The 25418-nt window shown below is 36.1% G+C and overlaps 1 protein-coding gene across 1 annotated transcript in view; it reads right to left on the bottom strand.

The window, feature by feature from the left end:
- LOC136034069 (aminopeptidase N-like) overlaps positions 1-25418 on the bottom strand; it is a 117195-nt gene that overhangs the window by 83297 nt on the left and 8480 nt on the right. Inside the window, exons 2-3 of the mRNA XM_065715187.1 lie at positions 20535-21107; positions 5280-5435 (exon numbers count right to left, since the gene is read on the bottom strand). Of these exons, the coding sequence (XP_065571259.1) occupies positions 5280-5435; positions 20535-21100 (722 nt within the window). The 5' untranslated portion in view covers positions 21101-21107. The remainder of the gene's footprint in view (positions 1-5279; positions 5436-20534; positions 21108-25418) is intronic.

The raw sequence follows: 25418 nt of genomic DNA, 5'->3' as shown, positions 1-25418 counted from the left end.
GTACATCGATTTTTCTCCTCGTGAAACTGATTTTGCTCATGAAACTTGTTGCGTGCTAATATTTGTTCGTAGACCTTGCTGTGTGCTGATTTTTTTCGTGAAACTCGTTGCATGTTGGTTTTTCTCTTCCTGAAACTTGTACGTTGATTTGTCTCCTCATGAAACTGTTTTTGTTCATGAAACTATTTGCATACTGATATTGTTCATGGAACTTGCTGCGTGATGATTTTTGTTCATAAAACTTGTTGCATGTTGATTTTTCTCTTCGTTAAACTTGTACATAGATTTTTCTCCTCGTGAAACTGATTTTTTTTTATGGAGTTCGTAGTAGGTTTGGTAAGGATTGGGTGACTGTACCAACCGTCATCTAGCCTAATTTAACCTAACGCGTCATCCAACCTAACTTAACCTAACCTAACATGTGTACGGTTTCTCTTCGTGAAACTTGTACATTTATTTTTCTCCTCGTGAAACTGATTTTTTTATGGAACTTATTGCGTACTGATTTTTATTTGTAGAACTCTTATCATGCTGATTTTTGTTCGTGAAATCAGTTGCATGTTGATTTTTTCAATTCGTGAAACTTGCACTTCGATTTTTCTCCTCACAAAACTGATTTTGTTAATGTAACTTCGTGCATGTTGATTTTTGTGCCTGGAACTTCCAGGTGAAACTGATTTCTGTGAAACTGATTTTGTTCATCGATCTTGTTTCTTGCTAACTTTGTTCGTGGAACTTGCTGTCTGCTAATATTCTTTCGTGAAAGTTGTTGCATGTTGATTTTTCTCTTCGTGATATATGTACACTGATTATGCTTTTCGTGAAACTGATTTTGTTCAAGGAACTTATTACATAGAAATTTTTATTCGTGGAATTTGCTGCGTCGTGATTCTTGTTCGTGAAACTTGTTGCATGTTGATTTTTCTCTTCTTGAAACTTGAAAATTCGTTTTTCTCCTCGTAAAACTGATTTTGTCAGTGGAACCTGTTGCGTGCCAATTGTTGTTCGTGCAACTTGTTTCGAGCTGATCTTTATTCGCGAAACCTGTTGCATGTGAATTTTTTCTCTTCTTGAATCTTATAAATTGATTTTTCTCCTGGTGAAACTCTTTTTGTTCATGGTACTTATTGCGTGCTAATTATTTTTTGTAGAACTTGTCGCGTGCTGATTTTTGTTCCTGAAACATGATGCATGTTGATTTTTCTTCATGAAACTTGTAAATTAATTTTTCTCATCGTGAAACTGATTTTGTTCATGGAGCTTGTCGCGTGATAATTTTTATTCGTGGAACTTGTTGCGAGCTGATTTCTGTTCATGAAACCAGTTGCATGTTGAAAAATTTCGAAAAGAAAAATCAACATACAACAAATTTCACGAACAGAAATCAGCGCACAACAATTTCCACGACCAAGAATCATCACGCAGCAAGTTCCATGAACAAAATCACTTTCAAGATTAGAAAAATCAATGTACCAGTTTCATGAAGAGCAAAAATCAAATGCAACGAGTTTCACGAACAAAAATCAGCGCACAACAATTTCCACGACCAAGAATCATCACGCAGCAAGTTCCATGAACAAAATCAGTTTCACAATTAGAAAAATCAATGTACCAGTTTCACGAAGAGAAAAAATCCAATGCAACGAGTTTCACGAACAAAAATCAGCACGCAACAAGTTTCACAAACAAAATAAGCACGCAACAAGTTCCATGAACAAAATTTGCACGAAGAAAAATTCAACATGCATCAAGTTTCATAAACAAAAATCAGCACGCAACAGGTTCCACGAACAATAATCAACACACAAAAAGTTCCATGAACAAAATAAGTTTCACGAGGAGAGAAAATCAATGTTCAAGTTTCAAGAAAAGACAAATTAACATCCAACAAGTTTCACGAACAAAAATTAATACGCGACAGGTTGCACTGGCGAAAATCAGCACGCAACAAGGTCCATGAGCAGAATCAGCACAGAATAAGTTCCACGAACAAAATCAGTTCCACGAAGATAAAAATCAATGTACGAGTTTCACGAAGATAAAAAAAACAACAGGAAACAAGTTTCAAGAGCAAGAATCAGCCCGCAATAAGTTCAAATAACAACTATGTTCATTTTTAGTTTATAAATTTATTGTTGAGGGGAAAAATTGAAAAAAACCTTAGGTGTGACAATACAAACCAGAAGGGTGTCATCAGGGGGGAAGGGAGCTGATATATTGTGCCACGCTGGCCTCAATTGCTAGGAGCCATCAAAATAAACCCTAATGGGGATTTTTTCACTAAGTTTAAATGATCGATTTTAGCGTAAACGAATATTTTTGCAAGAAAACGCTCAACAAAATGCCGTATATGTGATGATGCTTGCTAGAGGGTGCTGTTTGTCCGCCATTGAGTGTCATGGACAAGGAACTGTCATGGAACATCCCAATCTAGTAATGAAATGGCAAGTTTCCGCTGATCAAATAAAAACAATGGTCATTGTTTAGCTTATAAATTTATTTTTGGGGGAAAAATATTGAAAAACCCTTAGGCGTGATAATGTCCACCAGAAGGGTGTCATCGGGGACTGTTACATTGTGCCACACTTGCCTAAATGGCAAGGATTTATCATAACAAACACTAACGGAGATTTTTTCATTAAGTTTAAACGATCGATTCTAGCGCAAACGAATATTTTTGTAGGAAAATCCCCAGAAATATCATTTGTGTCATATTGGAGCAAGAGGGTGTATTTTGTCAGCCATTGTCACAGTTCCATTTTTCCATTGTCACAGTTCACATTGTCACATGTTCCAAGCTTGTCACAGGCTTGGAATTGCAATGGAACATCGTAATCTAGCAATGAAATGGCAAGCTTCCGCTGTTCAAATAAAAACGATGGTCATTTCTTAGTTTATTAGTTTATTTTGAGGATTAAAGCTGTGATAATATGCACCAAAACGGTGTCGTCAGGAGTGGTACATTGTGCCATGCTGGCCTCATTTGCTAGGTGTACTTCAAATGTAAGCAAATTTCAGTAATAGATTTTCCACAGTGTATATCAGTTATTGGAGTTATATGGGAACACGCAATACATTTAATCATTCTATTATGCGAGATACGGATTTAATCATGCATTGAATAGGCTAACATGTAGAATGCATTAAACAAATTAAAGTATTAGAAAGGGTTTCATGGTCCAGATGTCCAAGCCGTAGTTCCATTGAGGGGAAGCCCCTTTCGAATTCTAATGCGGGCATAAAATCTTTAGTTAGTAAAGGCTCCCTGAGAAAAAAAAAACCCTTGAAAGAAATCACACGTGTAACATCGTCATTACGTAGCACCAATGTGTGCGCTGCCATTACGTAACATCTCAGATTTGCGCCGCCATTACTTAACATCAACGCGTGCGCCATCGTTACGTAACATTCAATGTCATTACGTATCACCCCACTTGGCGCTACCATTACGTAACACCCATCTGTGCACTGTCATTACGTAACAACCACGTGTGTGTCCTCCTCAGTTACAAGCGGGAATTTCCCAACGGGACCCACTGACGTCTAGCATGTCACGCGAGATTGCATCATTCCCAATAAATCTACTAAGTCACGTAAGATTACATCACCCCCAGTAGATCTAGCAAGGCACGCAAGATTACGTCACATCCCACGTGTGTACCGTTATTACGGAACATCACGTGTGTGTCCCCCTCAGTTACAACTAGGACTTCCCCGCTTGACTAACAGTCCCTACTAAGTCCTATTATGTAAAACCCCAAACCCTTTTATGTAACAACCAAAAGTAAACATTCCCTATGACATGACATGCACCTGCATCTTTGAAGAAATATTCCCTATGACGTAACATGCACCTGCTGGCTGTCATGGAATGACGGGATAGTGGACTTGTGGAATGACGGGATAGTAAGTGGACTTGCAGAATCCATGGATACGGCCCTTGTTAAAACTATTGAGGCATCCTTACTCTTGCACTAATGTCTGCAAAAAGAATTACTAACGCTATCTAGCATTTCTTGGCATTTTTTTAGAGCAACAGTGCAAATATAGTATAATTGCCAGACTAGCATCCTACGACCCGTCGGTTGAAAAATAATTCCTGGCTTGGTTGAAATGTTGGATTTCATCTTTTAGGTCAACTTTCTAATATCACCACTTAGGAACAAGTAAGTATGACAACAACAGATCCTTAAGGTCCAAACTGACGGTGGTGATTTCTGTTTCGTGGCCCTACAGCCAGGAAGTACAACGGGGGGAAATGGGGGGCCAGCCAACCTTTGGTTTCGCACACCTTTCCTGATTACCTTCCCCATATTTCTCCAGATACCCATTTAGAGCTGGGTCGACACTGGTTGAGCTTACAGAGTCAACTGACCCCATCCCAAACCAAATAACCGGCAAAGCCAGGAATAACCCACGCGCCTCGGACAAAGGATTCCCAACCGAGCGCGCCAACCAATTAAACGCGAATGCGGATGTAAAGGCAAGCTCAAATTGTTTTAGAGATGAGAGGGAGCTTTTAAAGCTTACAAACCTGATACCGATTCACAGGCTTAATTCTAAATGCAGAGAAAGACGTTGGAATTACTATAAACTGAAGTTGTCTGCCCCCTGAAATTTTCGAAATGGTGTATCTCTTAAAAGAATTTTTTACTGAGAGAGCTGGTGTCATATTCAATGATCATCAGGATTGATAAACGCTGATAAGCAAAACAGAATCCATTTGCCTTAGCTCCAAAATTTATGTTCTTCCCATGGAGCAACAGGATTATGACCACATGAGTTTTCTTTTTTTCTTCTTCTTTTTTTTAAGCTAAATGTTATTCTCTTCCCAAGAAAAGGGAAAAAATTTTAGTCTTCAGGTAGACAAAAGTAGTCCTTGTAGCACTTGGAGCTAAGAAATTTTAATTCCGTTACACACGAAAGGAGAGAAAGACTTGAGCAGACTTGAGCAAAAAGATAAATACTTGAATCTATGTAGTATATATACAAACAAATACACCAGGGAAAAACGAAACTTGTAGAAACATTTTCATCTTAACAAAATTGTTACTGTAGTGTCTACCATAGCGAAGACAAAATACCACTGTTATTAATGAAATTCAAAATTTTTAAGCTAAAAAATGACCTGAAATTGGAAAACTTAATAAAATATACAAGACGGGCAATAAATTAATTAGAATATCTAACAAGGCGTGGAAGTTTAAATACAAGGGGGAGGGAGGGTAAAACCCGTTATAAAAGGATTGCTACCCCTAGTAAATCAAAAGAACACTTACATTGGCTCTGTCCTTATCTTGGGCATGTTGGTTAAGGCGGACATACTTTCTTTCCTTCCCAAAGTGATATCAAATGTGGCCTTCATAGCTGGCTCATCAAAACAGGGAAACGCACGTCTGGCGTCAGTTGCTTCAAATTGAGTGACAGCCAGCCATCTTTAATTAATATCAAGAATTAAAAACTGTTACTAAAGTCACGTGTATAACGCTGTTTTGCCAGTTCAGGCATACTAAATTTAACCGGTTAAGGTAAAGACTTTGTGGTAGTCATCCTGACAGTTATATCTGCCAACTCTGGTAGTCATAGCTTTCAAAAATAATACTGATGCTTTTAAATTTATTATTTAAACTTGTCTACCTCATAATGTCCACTTGTCTCCCTTCTTTCTACTATTATCATCTTTAATTAAAAAGCATCCATTAGGTACTATTTGTTTCTCACTAGTGAGGGATATAGTCATTAACGGTGAGAAAAGGAGGGGACATTAGTTTCGACTTCTGAATATAAACGTTCAACCTGTCCTTGGTTTCTTTTACATTACTAAATAAAAAAAAACTAGTCTTTTTAACTGAAAGTAAGGAACGACATTAAAACTTAAAACGAACAGAAATTATTCCGTATATGAAATGGGTTTTCCCCTCCGCAATCCCTTGCTCTTTACGCTAAAGTTTTTAATTGTTTTAAAAATTAGAATTGTGGCAAAAAGTCAAACTTTAGCGTAAAGAGCGAGGGATTGCGGAGGGCCATTTCATATACGGAGTAATTTCTGTTCGTTTTAAGTTTTAATGTCGATCCTTACTTTCAGTTAAAAACACTAGTTTTTTTTATTTAATTTCTGAACGTTTTTGAATTAATGCATGTTTGACTTTAGCTCTCTGCACATAAATTATTAAAATGAAATTTGCATATTAATTCTTTTTTTGGCTAAATGGCTTTCTCTTAATTTTGATAAGACGATTTTAAGAAATAAGGGGTGGGGAAGGAGGCTTAGTTGTGTTGCGAGAGCAACACTTTGGTTTTGCCGTGGTTTTTTTTTTTTTTTTTTTTTTTTTTGTTCCTAGCACCCCGATTTCAGCTTATTCCTAGAAAGTGATAAGGGTCTAACCTCTGCGGTTTTTACGGAAAGTGTGGACCTTAGGCTGGATTGATGAATATGACTTTACATTTTGGAAAGCTTCGTAGAACTCTTGCCTGGGGCCAAAAAGGATGGTTTTTGCTTGTCCTTGAGCCAGAGCCTATAGTGTGTGAAGTGAAGAGGAGTTGTATAGCCTATGTCAGAGAAGACTATCTGAAGTTATGCAGCCAAGCTTTCGTTTCATCAAACCATGTTTCTGCTTTCGAGTGGAAAGCTCCGTTCTAGCAGGCAAGCAGGCAGGCACCAGTTTCAAATTGAAGATGGACTAAAATCTATAAGTGTTAAATATATGCGACAGTTACCCTGCCCCACAGCCAATATATCTTCTTTGAGTGATAAATAGAAAAATTTAGAGAAGCAAAAAAGCGGCATTTTCCCACGGGTCCGAAAGTGCTGCCATCTATTGTTTCTACCCATTTCTGTTCGTGATTTCAGCTGAGTTTATCATTCGGTTTTTCGCACTTGGGATTGCGGTAGAGAAATGGTATCAGATGTGCATCTTAAACTTTAAAAGTTCTCTCATTGCTAAAGAAATGAGAGTTTATCCTTTGCTCCTTTCTAAGTGATGACGTTAGAAAGTTGGCCTACGGCAAAAAAGTCAACTTTTGAACTAAGACAGATAGATTTTTTTTCGACGGCAGTCGATAGCTTTTGATGAGCTGATCAAAGTATATGTCATCCATTTTTTACTAGTTTGAAAGTTTAAAGGGGTTGACAACTTCAGTAGTAAGGTACACACTGAAACCAAAAATAGGCCGATACCAATTGTGAGACATATAGGGGAGTTGTAAGCAACAGTCTGCTGTTAGCTCATAATCATCCTCGGCAATGAGGGGTTCGCAACTCTTACTAGTTGGTGTACCTATTTTTTGTTTCCGTTGTATTTGATGGTAAGACCAATTTGGTTCCAGTGGTAAGACATGTAGGGGACTTGTAAGTAATAATCGGCTGTAAGGCTACAATCATCTTTAGCAATGAGGAGTTTGCAACTTTTGCGAGTTGGTGTACCTAGTATGTATTTTAGCATCCTTACAGATTAACAACTTCAGCGTTTAGTCGCAGCGAGGAAACAAAACCAAAGTGTTGCTCTCGCAACACTTTACTCGGCGAAGCCGAGCAAAGGTTGCCGCAACACCTCACATTGCCCATGCAACGTAGATCTAGTTGCCCTTCAATTTTGCGGTTACTTAAAAAGGCAACTAGAACTTTTAATTTCTAACGAATGTTTTTATTAGTAAAAAATATACGTAACTTAAGAATTAACTTACGAAGCAAACTTTTATATTTTTATTATATAATATATGAGGGGGTTAGTCCCCTCGTTAATACATCGCTCTTTATACTAAATCTTAAGTGTTGTCCCAATTCTTTAAGAATGACCCCTGAATCAGAAAGGCCGTAGAATAAATAGTTGAAAATACTAAAAATACGTTAGCATAAAGAGCGAGGTATTTATCTCCTCCTAAATACCTCGCTCTTCATGCTAATGTATTTTTAGAACCCCTCATATGCTTAATAATCTTTGTTCGTTTTAAGTTTTAATGCTACTCCTTACTTTCAACTGAAAAAACTTTTTCATGTTTATTTTTTCATTGTTTTTTATAGTAATTAAATAAAAAAATTAGTTTTTTTAACTGAAAGTAAGGAGCGACATTAAAACTTAAAACGAACAGAAATTACTCCGTATATGAAATGGGTTGTCCCCTCCTCAACGCCTCACTCTTTACGCTAAAGCTTTTAATCGTTTTAAAAGGTAAAATTGTGGCAAAGAGTCAAACTTTAGCGTAAAGAGCGAGGGATTGCGGAGGGGACAACCCATTTCATATACGGAGTAATTTCTGTTCGTTTTAAGTTCTAATGTCGCTCCTTACTTTCAGTTAAAAAAACTAGTCTTTTTTTATTTAATTTCTGAACGTTTTTGAATTAATGCATGTTTGATTTTGGCTCTCCGCACATAAATTATTGAAATGAAATTTGTATCTTAATTTTTTTTTTTGCTAAATGGCTTTCTCTTAGTTTTGATCAGACGATTTTGAGAAATAAGGGGTGGGGAAGGAGGCCTAGCTGCCCTCCAATTTTTCGGTTACTTAAAAAGGCTACTAGAACTTTTAATTTTTAACGAACGTTTTTATTAGTAAAAAATATGCGTAACTTAAGAATTAACTTACGTAACAAACTTTTATATTCTTATATTTTTATTATGTATACGAGGGGGTTTGTACCCTCGTTAATGCCTTGCTCTTTACACTAAATCGTAAATTTTGTCCCAATTCTTTAAGAATGACCCCTGAATCAAAAAGGCCGTAGAATAAATAGTTGAAATTACTAAAAATACTTTAGCATAAAGAGCGAGGTATTTATCTCCTCCTAAATACCTCGCTCTTTATGCTAAAGTATTTTTAGAACACCTCATATGCGTAATAATCTCTGTTCGTTTTAAATTTCAATGCTATTCCTTACTTTCAATTGAAAAAACGTTTTGATGTTTATTTTTTCATTGTTTTTTTTATAGTAATGCTAGAAAATCCTGCGCCCTTTTCATTGAATTTTTTTCTTTCCCATGACATATTCCTCCAAGGAAAGATCCTCCCACGTAGCTCGCTCCCATCAACCCCACCCCCCAAACCAAAAAAATCCCCCTGAAAACGTCTGTGCACTTCCCAATAACCATTACTATATGTAAACACTGGTCAAAGTTTGTAACTTGCAGCCCCTCCCCCAGGGATTGTGGTGGAGTAAGTCATTCCCAAAGACATAGTTCTTATGGTTTTTGACTATGCGGAACAAAATGGCTATCTCAAAATTTTAATCCGTTGACTTTTGGAAAAAAATGAGCGTGGGAGGGGGCCTAGGTGCCCGCCAATTTTTTGATCACTTAAAAAGGGCACTAAAACTTTTCATATCCGTAAGAATGAGCCCTCTTGCGACACTCTAGGACCACTTGGTCGATACGATGACCCTGGGGAAAAAAAAAACAAATAAACACGCACCCGTGATTTGTCTTCTGGCAAAAAATACGAAATTCCACATTTTTTTAGATAGGAGCTTGAAATTTTTGCTATAGGGTTCTCTGATACACCGAATGCGATGGTGTGATTTTTGTTAAGATTCTATGACGTTTAGGGGGTGTTACCCCCTATTTTCCAAAATAAGGCAAATTTTCTCAGGCTCGTAACTTTTGATGACAAAGACTAAATTTGATGAAACTTATATATTTAAAATCAGCATAAAATCCGATTCTTTTGATATATTTCTTAGTATCGAAACCTTTTAGAGTTTCGTTTACTATTGAGCCGGGTCGCTCCTTACTACAGTTCGTTACCACGAACTGTTTGATGCTAGAAAATCCTGCGCCCTTTTCCTTGAATTTCTCTTCCCCTATGACATATTCCTCCAAGGAAAGATCCTCCCATATAGCCCCCTCCCCTGAACCCCGCCCCCCCAAACCAAAAGAATCCCCCTGAAAACGTCTGTACACTTCCCATAACCATTACTGTATGTAAACACTGGTCAAAGTTTGTAACTTGCAGCCCCACCCCCAGGGACTGTGGGGGTTCAAGTTATCCCCGAAGACATAGTTATTATTGTTTTAGACTATGGGGAACAAAATGGCTATCTCAAAATTTTGATCCGTTGACTTTGGGAAAAATGAGCGTGGGAGGGGGCCTAGGTGCCATCCAATTTTTAGGTCACTTAAAAAGGGCACTAGAACGTTTCATTTCCGTTAGAATGAGCCCTCTTGCGACATTCTAGGACCACTTGGTCGATACGATGACCCCTGGGAAAAAAATAATAATAATAAACACTCACCCGTGGTCTGTCTTCTGGCAAAAAATACGAAATTCCACATTTTTGTAGATAGAAGCTTGGAATTTTTGCTATAGGGTTCTCTGATACGCTGAATGCGATGGTGTGATTTTCGTTAAGATTCTATGACATTTAGGATGTGTTTCCCCCTATTTCCAAAATAAGCTAAATTTTCTCAGGCTCGTAATTTTTGATGACAAAGACTAAATTTGATGAAACTTATATATTTAAAATCAGCATGAAAATTTGATTCTTTTGATGTATCTTTTAGCATCAAAATTCCGATTTTCAGAGTTTCGTTTACTATTGAGCCGGGTCGCTCCTTACTGCAGTTCGTTACCACGAACTGTTTGATAATTTCCTTCTTTCTACTACTATCATCTTTAATTAAAAAGCATAATATTTCCCCGCCTTTACCTTAACTACGCATACATATTTGAGAGGATTATTTGAAAATTACTGTACTCAAGAAATTGCTACATTCTTGGGTAACTGAAAGGGTAGAAAAGGGTAGATAGGAAAACAAATAGAGCTTACTTGTACACAATCTTATGACTTGAGATTTTTTTTTTTTTTGCTTTTATAGGCTTAAAATTTCACATAGAAACAAAAGACAACCAATCAAATTAAAAAACGGATTTTTGTTTTTGCTTCGCTTTTTGATTAACTTGATTTACTTATGAAAGTACGTCACAGCTATATTTTCCGGCGAATAATTGCTATATTGTATAGCTCATATTGCATAGCACAAGCTTGCTATGGATATAACTGGTGACTGTTTTGACTTTGCTCTTTACTTTCACTTGAAAAACTGTTTGTTACTTATTTAGCACTACAAACAAATAAATTGTATGTTTCACTTGCTTTTGCCTATGTGAATACATATATATATACATATATATATATATATATATATATATATATATATATATATATATATATATATATATATATATATATATATATATCAACTATATCGCGACACCAGTTCTTTTCAAGTATCGAAAAATCAGCTTAGGTCTGTTTAATACTCAACTATCCATATAATCTTTGTCATAGCATTTGATCACAGAGAAAAAGAGAGTTTAGTTGTAAAAACTACTGTAATTCAAAAACCACTGTTCAATTTACTGACGTGAAATTTCATAGAAAAGAGTCAAATAGGCTCCAAGTCCTTCTCAGTGGCTCAATGTTTGTCACAACAACAACGGGCAAATACAACAGCGGCTAAAAATATAAGGCTATTTGGCTACCTTTCTTACATGCGTTTTAAGACATACGATTTCCTCATGAAATACGTTACAAGAATTAACCAATAGAATTAAGCGCCCTTTTTAAGAATGGAGGCATAGATTACTACTGTCTTTTTTTTCTTTTCGACTTGAAACTTACTACCCATGCAAAAACGTGATTCTCTTTGTTGTTCAATGTGGGGGTTTTCTGTATGAGGATTTTGGAAATGGCAATTCCAAGGGTTTACTTTTTGTTTTAGATCAAAGCCAGGCTATTTCAAGGCTCCGACGAGAGCCTTGAATTACGGGCTATTTTCCGTAATACTCAAATTCGTTTCCAAATATATTTTACTATTAAGACTAAACGAATAATAGTTACTATTAGTGAAACAGCTTCAAATGTCAATTTTTAGTCAGTTTTTTTTAACAATCACTAGCCGATTTTTCTAAGGGCGTTTGTTAATTTTTGGTTACTATTTTTTACAATTTGGTTACAATTTTTGGTTTTTATATTTTTTTTGGTTATAATTTTTGGTTTATAATTTTTGGATATAATTTTTGGTTACAATTTTCGTTTTTTAATAGGCTGCAGCTGTCTCTACAGCCATGAAATACCGGTAGGTATTTTACCTGGCTTTTACCTTTATTATTTACCGGCGGTATTACCTGGCTTTACCGCCAGGGATACAGCCATACCGCCAGGGACGTATCCAGCTTTTTTTCGGTGGGAGGATTTAGAAAAAAAATTCAGGGAGGGGGATTACTAAAAAATTCAAAAACGCATCAAAAATTGGTTTATATTCATTTTTATTACGTTTTTACGAGTCGGTCTAACATTTCAGGGAGGGGAAGGGGGAGGTTTCAAGCCACCTAACCCTACCCCCTAGATACGGCCTTGCGTGACGTTAATCCTAATGTCAGTAATATACTAGACAATACAATTTTAATGTTCTGAGAGATTCATGTGACGCTGGAAATGTTTCCAGACCCATCATCTGTCTCTTGCATTGGGTGTGATCTTTTTAGCTGGAGCCAGGCCGAGTTATACCTCTTACCAAATATTATGTAATATCCGAAAAACCTATGACGTTGTTGCATAAAAAAACTCCAGAACCATTGCTGGCACAAAGGATGTCGAGTCGACGTTTCAGTTGTTGGGTCTTTTTTACAGGGACAAGTAGCTAGCTTGTCGCCCAACCTTGCTACGGCAGGGATCGAGCCCCGATCCCCGTATTACCAAGCAGAGAATCAATTCACTATGCTATGAAAAGGGTATTATTATGTGGCCTTTAAAAAAATATAGTATAGCTAGGGCCGGATGGACTAGGCACGGGGCCCAATTGAAATTTTTTGGCAGGACCCCCTATATATATATATATATATATATATATATATATATATATATATATATATATATATATATATATATATATATATATATATATATATATATATATATATATATATATTCATGTAACTTTTAGCATAGCTGTTTATGTCTCTCAATATTTCTTCCTAGAAATTTGTTGGGTTACGACTAGTCTGATAATTTAAAAGATGTGTTCTTTAACATCTTCATCGGGGTCTAAAATGTAAAATTGGCCATATGAATATAGTTCAAAATGACCTTCAGTGGTATGTAATGGGTGTGCCACCGAACTGATTTTGTGATAAATTTTCCCAGCTATTTTGAAGCTGAAAACATTACTACTATGCGTTCCAGTTTCATATTTGTTCGTGGAACTCTTTAGAGACCAAGTGATGTCCCACAACATGCTTAACAGATTCATTTGGAAATTGTTGATGCAGGAATGCAATTCAACCAAGCAGGCAGCAGCCACAGCTTAGATACCAATATACAGTTATGAAAACTCCTGTCTTGCCCATTAGAAGCTTTTGGTACAGAGCTCTGAACTAGGCGCCTCCTCCAAGCCCGTGCACTGACGCGTAAATCATGCTACAGCACCATAGGCGGGAACGCAATTTTGTCCTCTATAGGAGGACAACTGCGGCAGGGCGTAAGATCCAGATTTATGGACAACGGCCTCTGTAAAGGGCTGCCTCGACCCTTTCGGGGTACCTGCAAGACTGGGAAACTTGCGGTCAATTTTTCCCACTTGAGGAGTGGCGCCCCTCGAGGAAATTATAGCCTAGTAAACAACACAGCACTCGTACGGGATTCTGATTATTGGATAATTTTCTGGGCTTGGTTTGTTTTGATGGGCGTTTTCGGGCTGAAAAACCTCTTCCTAGCTAATTTATCTACTATGGGCTGCCTCCCCGTAGTAGCATAATATTTGTAGGCATGAATATATAATGAGTCGGAGGTAATAGGCTTGGGACTGTCTGTGCAGGATTTCGACTCTTGTTGATAGAAGAGCATCGCCAAGTGCTGAAAAACATGTTGTGACCAAGATGGGCCCAGGATTGCACAAAGCCTCCAACTTACTGGAGGTCCCAGGGACTTCTTGCTGTCCGGTCTTCGGTGTAGACTTGAGAAGATATGTTGGTCCCCATCCTGCACTGGTATCCGGGATCACTGCTTTTCTTGAGGCCAAAATAATTTCAAAGATTTAAAGAACATGAAAATTGGAACTTGGAATGTTACGACATTAAAAAATGACTATCGCATCGACATTTTGACTGACGAATTCAGACGGTTTGAACTGGATTTATTAGGAGTTTCAGAAACTCATATCCCAGGGGTAGGAAGCATGAAATTAGGTGACATAGAATTTGTTTACTCAGGAAGGAAGGATGGGGTACATAGACAGGGAGTAGGGCTCATGATGAATAAGGAAGCTGCTAAGTCTTGTTTAGGCTGGGAAGGTATTAATAATAGAATACTAATTACTCATTTTATGACTAAAAAGTTTAGGGTATCAGTTATAGTAGTATATGCCCCCATTGAACCAACTGATGGAGATACTAGTGACTCAGATGAATTTTACTTACAGTTACAGGAGCAAATACACAGGGTACGAGGTAGAAATATGGTGTTTTTGCTAGGAGATTTTAATGCCCAGGTTGGTCGAAATGGGGATAGATGGTATCCTAGCCTAGGTAATTTTGGTGTAGGAAAAGAAAACAGTAATGGCTATAGGCTTTTGCAATTTTGTAGGTATAACAACCTAGTTATAACCAATACGGTGTTTGGTCACAAAATGGCCCATAAGTTGACATGGTATTCACGTGATGGTAAGACAGCAAACCTTATTGATTATGTTATTGTAAACAGAAGACTAGCAGGATCAATACAAGATACTAGGGTGTATAGGAGTGCCGTTATTGATGTTAAAAGTAAAGATCACCATCTAGTAGTGTCTAAGGTTAATTTAAAGCTGAAATTTCGGAAGAGTAACTCCCTCCCGGGAAGTTATGATGTTGGTAGACTTCAGGATGAAAATTTGAGAAAAAAATTCCAGGAACAGTTGAGTACTAAACTTGAGGGTTTAAAATTTGACAATGTGGAAGATGGATGGAATAATTTCAGAAAAACAATTTGTGAAGTTGCTGATGGTGTCCTAGGGAAGAGTGCTAAGACAGCAACTAGGAATATTAGTGAAAAAGCTTTAGGTTTAATAGAGAGTAGAAGGGGTTTGTATAAGAATTATCTGAGCGATAGGTCGTATGAAAACAAAAGGAATGTAAAGAAAGTGGAGAAAGCATTAAAATATGAACTAAGGAGATGTGAAATGGAGGCGATGGATAAAATTGCTGAGGATCTGGAAGATGCGGCTAGACGGCATAATAGTAAAATATTATACTGGCATGTTAATAAATTGAAAGGGAGTAGCCGATCCGGACTAGTCCCAGTTAAAGATAGAAATGGGGTCACAATTAGTGATAAGGAAAAAGTTAAAGAAAGATGGGTAGAACATTTTGAGAATGTGCTAAACCGAGATACAGTTGCAGGAAAAGATATAGATGAAAATGAAAAAGTTTGTGATACCTTGGATGTGAAGGAAGATTTGTTTAGTGAGGAAGAATTAGCGACAGTACTAGAAGGATTAAAAAATAATAAGGCCCCAGGTGCTGATAGTATGATTAATGAGTTCCTTAAATATGGTGGCTCTGAGGTTAGGAATAAGCTACTGAAGATTATGAACATGATTTTTGAAAAAGGGGAAGTACCCAATGATTTTAGGAAAACCTTAATTAAACCACTGTATAAGAAAGGTGACAAGAGTGAATGTCGGAATTATCGAGGCATTAGTCTGGTCTCTGTAGGTAGCAAATTACTGAGTAATATGATACTTTTTAGACTGAGACATGCTGTAGACAAAGTTTTAAGGGAAGAACAATGCGGTTTTAGAAAAGGTAGAGGATGTGTCGACCATGTTTTCACTCTTAGGTTAATAATTGAGAAGTCCCTTCGTTGTCAAACACCTTTGGTCCTTAGTTTTATCGATTATGAGCAAGCTTTCGATTCTGTTGATAGAACAGCGTTAACAAAGGTCTTATCGTTATATGGTATACCAGAAAAATACATTAAAGTGATTTGCGCTATGTACGAGAATAATACTGCTGCGGTTAAGGTAGGAAATGAGGTTAGCAACTGGTTTTGTATTAAATCAGGAGTTAAGCAGGGTTGTGTTCTATCCCCCTTTATATGGATCATTTTGATGGACTTCGTCTTAAGGAGCACAGGAAAGGCAATTGGAGACCATGGAATCAAATGGGGAGGAAGAACACTCCTGGACTTAGATTATGCTGATGATTTAAGCATATTAGATGAAAGTGTGAGCAAAATGAATGAATTTTTAGAGGTTTTAAGAGTTCAGGGTGCTAAAATAGGCTTGAAAATTAATGTTAAGAAGACTAAGTCACTAAGGTTAGGAATAAGTGAAGATGAACAGGTGACCTTAGGTAACGAAAAGATTGATCAGGTTGGGAGCTTCAGTTACCTTGGTAGTATTATTAGTAAAGATGGTGGGAGCAGTGAAGATGTTAAAAGTAGAATAGCTAAAGCTCAGGGTGTTTTTTCACAGTTAAAAAAAGTTTGGAAGAATAGAAAGATAAGCCTACAAACCAAGATTAGAATATTGGAAGCTACAGTGATGACAGTGGTCAAATATGGCTCTGAAGCATGGACACTCCGAAAAGCAGATGAAAATTTACTAGATGTTTTCCAGAGAAATTGCCTACGGATTGTTCTGGGTACCCGGCTGACTGACCGTATTTCAAACAGTAGGTTGTACGAAAAGTGTGGTTCAATCCCGCTTTCTGGGGCTATAATGAAAGAAAGGTTGAGATGGCTAGGCCACGTTCTACGGATGAAGGATGACAGATTACCAAAGATTGTCCTTTTTGGCCAACCGTCTGGGGCTACACGGAAAGCAGGTCGTCCTTGTCTGGGTTGGGAGGATGTCATAAATAAGGATTTAAAGGAAATGGGAACTTCCTGGGAGGGTGTAAAGAGGGAGGCTTTAAATAGATTAGGTTGGAGGAGGAGCTTGCGTAGCTGTGTTGGCCTCAGGCGGCTTGGTGCTGCAGTGAGTTATTAGTAGTAATAGTAGTAGATGACTTGCGCAGTTTACGGCTTCTTTGTAGATTTTTGCTGGGTTTTATACCACAATTTGTAGGCATCGAAGATTGTGATGGTGCTGTTTTTCAAACATAATATTTTTTCGGTACTTGTGTGCATGATGGTGCACATTGAGAAGTGAAGTTAGGTTAATCCTAATGAAATATACCAAAGCATAATGAAGATATAATACTTTAGAAACAAATATGGGTTATACATTTGCACAATAGGGAAGGGGGAGTAAAGTATAGCGGGTTTGCATGAAAGATGTGTTAGCTAACGTTATTCTGCATATTACGAATTAACAATTGTTTTCTAACATCACGCTGTTCAAATACTTTACCCCCACCCCGCCCCCCTAATCTGCAAATATATAGCCCACATTATTTAAGTCCAATGTATTCTGTCACTTGTCGCTTGTTCTCCACCGAGCGTAAGCTAATTGTCTCTTAATGCAGACAGATGAAATCGGTTTGCTCTCGAGTATGTACAATTATGTACACAAGTACCTTTTTTTCTTCTGCACTTTCATTTTTGACTCGTTCTGATTCTCGCTGTCCTTTAACAACACAGTTCTTGATTCTTCACAGTCATTTGTGACTCTCTTTGTACTCGCTATCGTGTCTGGTAGCCCTACAATTCTTTGTTCTTCACTTTCATCTTTGACAGGTTCTGATTCCTGCTGTTGCTTGTAATTCTCGCTGCTGATTATCTTTTAACTGCATATTTCTTTGTTCTCGCGGTCGTATATCTTCTAACCACACATTTATCTGTTTCCTTTTCATTTTGATTCGTTCTGATCCTCATTGTCGCATGTCTTGCAACCGCATATTTCCTTTTTCTTCACTTTTGGTGTTTAGTCGCTGTGATTCTCGTTACCACTTGTCTTTTAACTGCATGTTTCTTTGTTCTTCAGTTTCATTTTTGACTTGTTCTAATTGTCGGCTTCACTAATATTTTAACTACTTAACTCTTCGATCTTTATTTTCGTTTATCATTACTTCAGACATTTTTTTAGTGCCTTTTGCTTTAGTTGCTTGGATTGGTCTTGTCACTCTTGATGGTCAAGGTCGTTCATCATCACCCGTCATACATTTACATTTCTCAGGTTGATCTCTTGATCTTGTCTCGTTTCATGGTCCAGTTTGTTCATTTTGAGCTGATGGTTTTGTCTACTTTTATTTTTGTGCAAAATATATTTTGTGCAAACGTTAATTTACGTTTGTGTCCCCCTAGATGTTATGAAACTGCTGAAAATGCCTTTCGAAATTTACCTCACCGAATATGCGCAAATGAATTTACATATTTCTAAATTTTTATCCTGCGATTCCTTCTAAAGCGGTTATAAAATCTATTTCCTTGTGTTTTCACTTTCAGACAAAACGATTGCTAAACTATTTAGTTTATTCTCATTTATTGTTGATATTACGTCGTTTTTTTTTTAGTATTAGCCTGGAAAATGATCTCTCTCCAGAAGCAACGCTTACTGCAATTGCTAAGAACATTTCACAACTTCGAAAACCGATTGTTCATTTTGACGGCGGCGCGGGGCCCTTTCAAAATTGGAGCCTGATGGGGCCCAATCATCCCAATCACCCTTTTTCCAGCCCTGAGCATAGCCCCACCACCTAATAAATTCTACTTTCAGGGCTATCGTTACTGTTGTCATATTTTGCTTGGATAATTGAGCATGTCCAAGGGAGAAATGGCAATTATGTTTTTGTTCATTTTGCGAGATGTAGCTATTGTAGTGTTGTTATGTCTTTCAGTTTAGTTGTTCAGTTTCGGTTTATATTTTCATTTCAGTTTTCCAGTTTAATTTTACCAGTTTCGTTAGTTCTCCCAATATTCACACAATAGTAAGACCGAACTGCATATTTGATTTTTTGGGTTTTTTTGCATATTTTTTATAAATTTTTTTATTTCATTATTTAAACATCTTCTTTGATATTAATTATTTACTAGTCTTAGCCTTTTATCAGTAAATGTGAGTAAAACTAATTTTACGGTGTATAGCACAGCTTAGATACCAATATTGGTATCTAAGGTATCTATTGGTATCTAAGCTGGGGTGTATAGTAGAGTGTGAACACCAATTGATCTTGGTGGAAAAATTTTATTGAGTGTAGAGCCATTGAATCAGGTAAACTGTGTGCGATATCTTGGTTTTTATGTTGATTGTAATTAATCTTGAAAACGGCACAACGATATAGTTGCTACTTAAGTAGGTAGAAGACTTGGAGTTATTCGTCACTTGAAAAATTTTCTTCCAAATAAAATTTTACTTCTTTTATATCATGCTATAGTTAGTCCTTATATTTTATATGGTTGTGTTTTATGGGCTAGTAATTTCTACTCTAATTATAAAGGTACCCAAATTTTAACAAATAAAGTGGTTAGAATAATTGGAGAATATGTGAAAGTTTTTAATGATGCAGACACGTGCTATAGAAATTTAAGTGATGAACGCTGGACAGCTCAGGGATTATCAGGCTGCAATTTGTGTATACCAATGTCAGAATGATATATGCCCAGATATTTTTTCTAATTTTCATAAGAGTAATAGTTGCTTACACGATTAGTACTAGAAATGTAGATAACCTTGTGATTGAGCATAGGCAGAGTACTCGGGCAGGATTTACGATTCGCTATTTAGGACCAAGTGTTTGGAATGTGCTTCCGGCAAGTATTAAGACGGCTGAACATCTAAAGCAATTTAAAAAAAGTTTAAAGAATAGTGTCGTCTTAGTTAATTTATATATATATATATATATATATATATATATATATATATATATATATATATATATATATATATATATATATATATATATATATATGATATTGGTATTGGTATTGGTACCAATATTATTGATATTGGCTGTTGTCGTCGTTCGTCCTCAGAGCTTTGTTTCTTCTTGAACGGCTACTTGTCAAATGATAATTTTTGTTTTATTTTTTTTTTAATAAAGTTTAACTCAATCTAATGCATTAACATATCGAGTAGATAGTCCACAATCATTTCATCAAAGACCTCTGATTTCATCAAAGAGCCTCTGACCTGACAAAAATAGAAATAAGTGTCTTTATACCTAAAGAGGATGTATTACAGGTGCGTTCAAAGGCTAGTGGTCAAGTCAGTATCCAGCGGGGGAGGAGTTACTGGGTTTGAACCCCCCCCCCAAAAAAAGTTGTCCAACCGTTAAAAAAGTAAAAAAAAAAATGCATATAAAAGTTTTTGATGCGTTTTGTGAAGTTTTTTTGATCCCCCCAAATATATAGAAATATATAGAAACCCTGCTAAAATAAATATGCTACAATAATGTTTGTCCAGCCCATAGAAGAGGGAGAGGGGGGGGGGTAAATAACACAAAAACTGAATTTTTTTTTTTTTTTTGCAAAATCCTGGATACAGCCTTGCTAGGAATGTTCGTGTCCCTACCCTTCAGACGGCGATGCTTAGAGTAATTTCTACTTTTCGTATAGGTCGCCTGTTTTGTATTTCTGCTAAAGAACAAAAAAAGGAGAAAAAACATAAAGAAAAAAAAACTACCTTTTGTTTCCATTTCTGTCAAGAAACGAGCTTCGGTAAAATCCTTTCAAATCAGCAGGGAGGCTGCCAGTAAAAGCAAGCCTCAAAGTATACCGCTCCCCCATCTTTAAAGGTGAATCAAAAACAAAAGTGGCTGTTTCCTTAGCACTATCATATATTAACTTAGTTAATTCGGGTTCATCTTTATACCGTTCTTCTTCAATTTTTCTTGGTGTAGACCGCCCTTTAGGTATAAATCTATCCCTTTTCTTTACAAAAATAACGTCTCGTTTTGGAATGATTTTACTAAGACTTAGCGAGACACTACTTTCGTCAATTTCTAAATTCACGGAATGCAGTACAATTTGATCTGTTTTACTTTTTACAAGCAAGTCTAATTCCATTTCACCCTGGGTTGTGAAGTTTCCTTCTTCCAGTATTGGTAATAGTTGAAGACGATATCTTTCTGGTAGGACGTTCATTGGTAGTCTGACATCTTTCAGCTTGTCGGAGGATATGCGAGTAACTAGGACTTCTGAGATTGCAGCTGTTGCTAAACAGAGGAGCAAGAAGGCAGAGACTTGCATGATGAGGCTGCAACAGAACACGAATGTTAGAATAAGAATGTATTTTTCTTTCTAAAGATAATTTTATAGCCCTTAAGATACAATCATAATTTCTTAGACCACACTGCTTTTCCATTTAAGAAAAATTAAGCAAAGTGAAAACGGGTCTTAATTTCGACAAAGCTGTGAACAAAAATAAAATATAAAAACAAAACTACACTTCAACTGAAAAAATTAACTTGTTCTGAATATTTCGGCCCCACGTCCGGGAGCCTTTCTCAACGGAAAAAATATACAAACAACGAAAAAGAAAAAAAAATCTTGTTTTAAACATAACATAAACTAAAAACCCATGACAACTAAACACACGAAAAAAAAGCAAAAAATAGATAAGAACAACTCACATGATAAACAAAACTCCCAGCACTGATGGTAATAACTTAATACAAAACCAAAGTAAATGTTTATAATGAAACCATTGGTTCCTTCCTCTGCAACAATCGGTGTATAAATGGGAATCTACTAAAAGCGAAAATTATATTTACTTGAACAAAACAGAAGAATGTCACCAAACCCCACGTCCACCACCCCTAAAGAAGTCTTGCATGAAGATGCTTTGTCGAAAGTAAAACCCGTTTTCTCTTTGCTTAATTTTTGCTAAGATACAATCCGATTTTTTTTTCTTGCTTTTGAATCTCTTTTAAAAAATTATTTATAAAATATACTGACAAAAATTGACCATAATCTAAAATTATGCTACCCAGTGCCTATGATCAGGGCTTAACTTGCTATGAGGCAGGGGGGCAACTGCTCCCCCGATCCCAGTTTGTCCCACCTCCCTTTTCACTTGACTTGACAAAAGGGGCGTAATTGTTTTATGGGAAACGAAGGGGGGGACAATTGCTCACAGAGGTGCGGATTTTCCCAATTTAAGTGAAAATGACTGTGAAAAATGAAAACGAGCAATATAGTACCATAAAGACAAAGGTATACAAAAGAAAACTGATCTGTGTTTCTATGGATGTTTGATTTATGTAGACCTATTTAAGTTTTGACAAGATTTTTGAAGACGCTAAATTTCAGCTGAGGGGGGACAAACAGAGTAATTGCCCCCTCCTTCCCCGTAGAAAATTGCGTACATGCAAGTCAAGTGAAATTCAAATTATAATAACTCATTTTCACTTGACTTGGGAAAGTCAGCTCCATATTTATCCCCCACCCCCTCCACAACAGGATTTTGAAGAAATGACTTCCCTACCTATAATATGTTAGTTGACGTGTTTCCACAAAAAAAGAGTATCCTTTAGAATTGATCCAAAGCCAATTAAGCTTCATAATGAAGAAGAATGGGGGAGGGCACGAATATTTTTTCTTCATGAGTATTTTTGTGAACACAATTTTTCAAGAAGGGGTCCTTTAAACAATTCTTAGGTATTGCAAATATTTTTCCAGGGGGGATTGGAGGCTCAAAGAAATATGCAAGAAAATCAATATATTCTTCCATATAATATGAAGTATGGACATCCTCTCAAGAGAATGGAAATACGAGTATCTGGAAGTTCTGAATTTAAAGCTACTGTGAAAAGGAGGAGCCATAAGGCAGAGAGGCTTGCGCAATAAAAGCAATAGACATATTAGGTACCAATTTCGAAGTCAGATTATAGGAAAAAAAATCCTGCTCAACATAACTTCTTGCTTTTCTCGACAGATACCTTTTTTTTTTTTTTTTTTTATTCATATGGAAGAGAAATCGCATTTGATTTTTCACAGATGTTCTCCATGTTTAAAGTTACTGACATGAGAACGTAAATTATCTATTATTTAATCTTTCTCACATTTTTTGAATTTAAAACAAGTACCAATACTTGTTTAATGTAAAACATGTACATTAAAAAAAATACATCTACAATTCACAACCTTGGGTAGTAGGCCTATTTCAAGCTAATACACCCTAATGGATACATACCCTAAAGGATAAAGGAGGCTTGTCTAACAAAACCCATGGTGTTAGCACCAGGCACATACTCAGGAGCAAATAACCTTTCTCCCCTACATCCTAAGATCTTAATAATTCTCCTTAAAATACCCCTGTAGTGAGGTCAACTTTAACCCCTCTTGGCATTTTAAAACTCAGATGCCTATTACGTTCCTAAGCATATATTAAATTGATTTAACAAAAAAAAAAAAAAACACAATTTTCACAAACTGACAATAGTCATTACAGTACACAAAAACCTTTAGATGACAAAGACTTCATACCCAAAAGCCAAAGCCTCTTAAATGCACTTGTAAATTAATATTGGCGAAACTTGTAAACTATTTCGTTTTATCAGGTTTGTTAGGTCTAGGCTAGAGGTGGTTCTGGCCTCTCTCGCGCCCGGGGCAAAATCTTGATTAGCCACCCCCTCTGTTCTAAAAATTTTCAGGCCAAATTTTAACAAAATTTTCATTTATTAACAAATCTATTTTCAATTTATCAATTAATTAATAATTTATTTTCTGATTATAATTATGCTAATTTTAATTATTATCATTAATATTTAATTATTTTTATTTTTGAATTTATTTTATCAATTAATTGATAATTTATTTTTATTATTATTATCGTAATTTAATTATTATCGTTATTCAATTATTTTTAATTCTTAGATTATTTTTATTCTATTATCGTAATTAGTTAATAATCTTATAATTACTTTCATTTATTAACTGTGCCCCCTACTTTAGTATAAAAAAACAATATTTCAAAATTACAAAACAATTTTAACCGTTAGTTTATTTATGTTGCATCCTTAACAATTTATTTATCCAACTATTCTCATTACTTGACATGTGACGTGATGCTATAGACTGTTTTAAAACTCAAATGCTCACTAACGAACAGATATGACGACTTTAGCAATGAAAAACAATGGATGAATATATTTTTTAGGGTTATATCTGCCCCTATTAAGGGAGATGGGCTGGGATATAATTATCTGGGTAGCAACCGTTACATTTAGAAATTATGTTGACTCAAGTACGGTGCTACTCTTTCATCATTGTAGCATTTCCCCCTGAGGCCCCGTGTGAAAGTGTGCACCACCCCTTCACCTCTACAGAAATCTTGAATTCTCTGAAACGGATGAAAAACAGCCGAGCCCCAGGAGTCTGTGGTATCCCTGCAGAACTGCTGAAATATGGTGGGGCAGCGACCCTTCTCCGGCTCCAAGTACTGTTTTCCTTTAGTATTTCGTACAGAACGGATTCCAAAAGACTGGCGAGCGGAAGTAAAACAGTTCAAAATAGGGATGATACCTTTTTATTGACAGTGAATAGATATAAAATTATTTAACTGGATATTTCGAACATATATACAGTGTTCATCATCAGCAGTAAAACTAAAAGACATGAATAAAAATAAACAAAATTTATACCTAATAAACTAATTACATATGGTTTATTGCTCTTATTTTTTTCAATGCAACAGCCGAGGCAAATCTCTTTGACTTTTTCGGTTCCGGTTCATTAGAATTATCTGACATATTACGTGGACAGAGGTCATAGCTCTTAGGTGAGGTGATATTTACTTTATTTGACCTCAGTAAATTATCATAAATTGAGTTCAATCCAAATTCACCTGTATCTCTGTTTATGGAATTATTCTTGAATAGAATTTTTTTAATTTCGATTGTTTCCCTGAAAGTTTGCTTTAAACCTTGGTCCCTAGAAATCAAAGAAACATTTTCAAACAAAATAAAATGATTTGGAAAATTAAAGATATGCTCTGAGAGGGCCGAGGTGAAATCTTCGGGTTTGGTATTTTGCTTTAAAGACGATGAAATAGAATTATGATGTTGTAGCAATCTTGTTTTTAAATTCTGGTTAGTACGTCCCACATAAGAGCTTCCACAAGTACATGGGATTTTATAAACCCCACTTTGTTGCTCTACGGAAGTCCGATCCTTTCCAGAATTTAAAAAACTAGCCAAAGTATTACTACCTCTTAAAGCTACCTTTAAACCATTATTTTGTAAAATTCTTTTAAGTTTTTCACTCAAACCTGGAACATATGGTAGAGAACAAAAAATATCTTTCTTTTCTGTTGTTTCCAGAATATCGTCAGAACATTCTAGAAATTTTTTCCTTCTTTTCGAAAAAGTCTGGTCAATTAACCAACCCGGATAATGGTTACTTATTAAAATCTCTTTTAACAACAATAATTCCTCCTCAATGAATTTTGGAGAACAAATTCTAAAAATGTGGTCACTTAAAGATGTGATTAAACCAATTTTTACTTGGTGAGCATGACCGGAGAAAAACGACAAAAATCTATTATGGTTAGTAGGTTTTCTTTAAA

The sequence above is a fragment of the Artemia franciscana genome, chromosome 12 (assembly GCF_032884065.1).
Source record: "Artemia franciscana chromosome 12, ASM3288406v1, whole genome shotgun sequence".
Taxonomy (NCBI): Eukaryota; Metazoa; Arthropoda; class Branchiopoda; order Anostraca; family Artemiidae; genus Artemia; species Artemia franciscana.
Note: the sequence above shows the minus strand (reverse complement) of the source record. Positions and strands in the feature narration are given on the sequence as shown.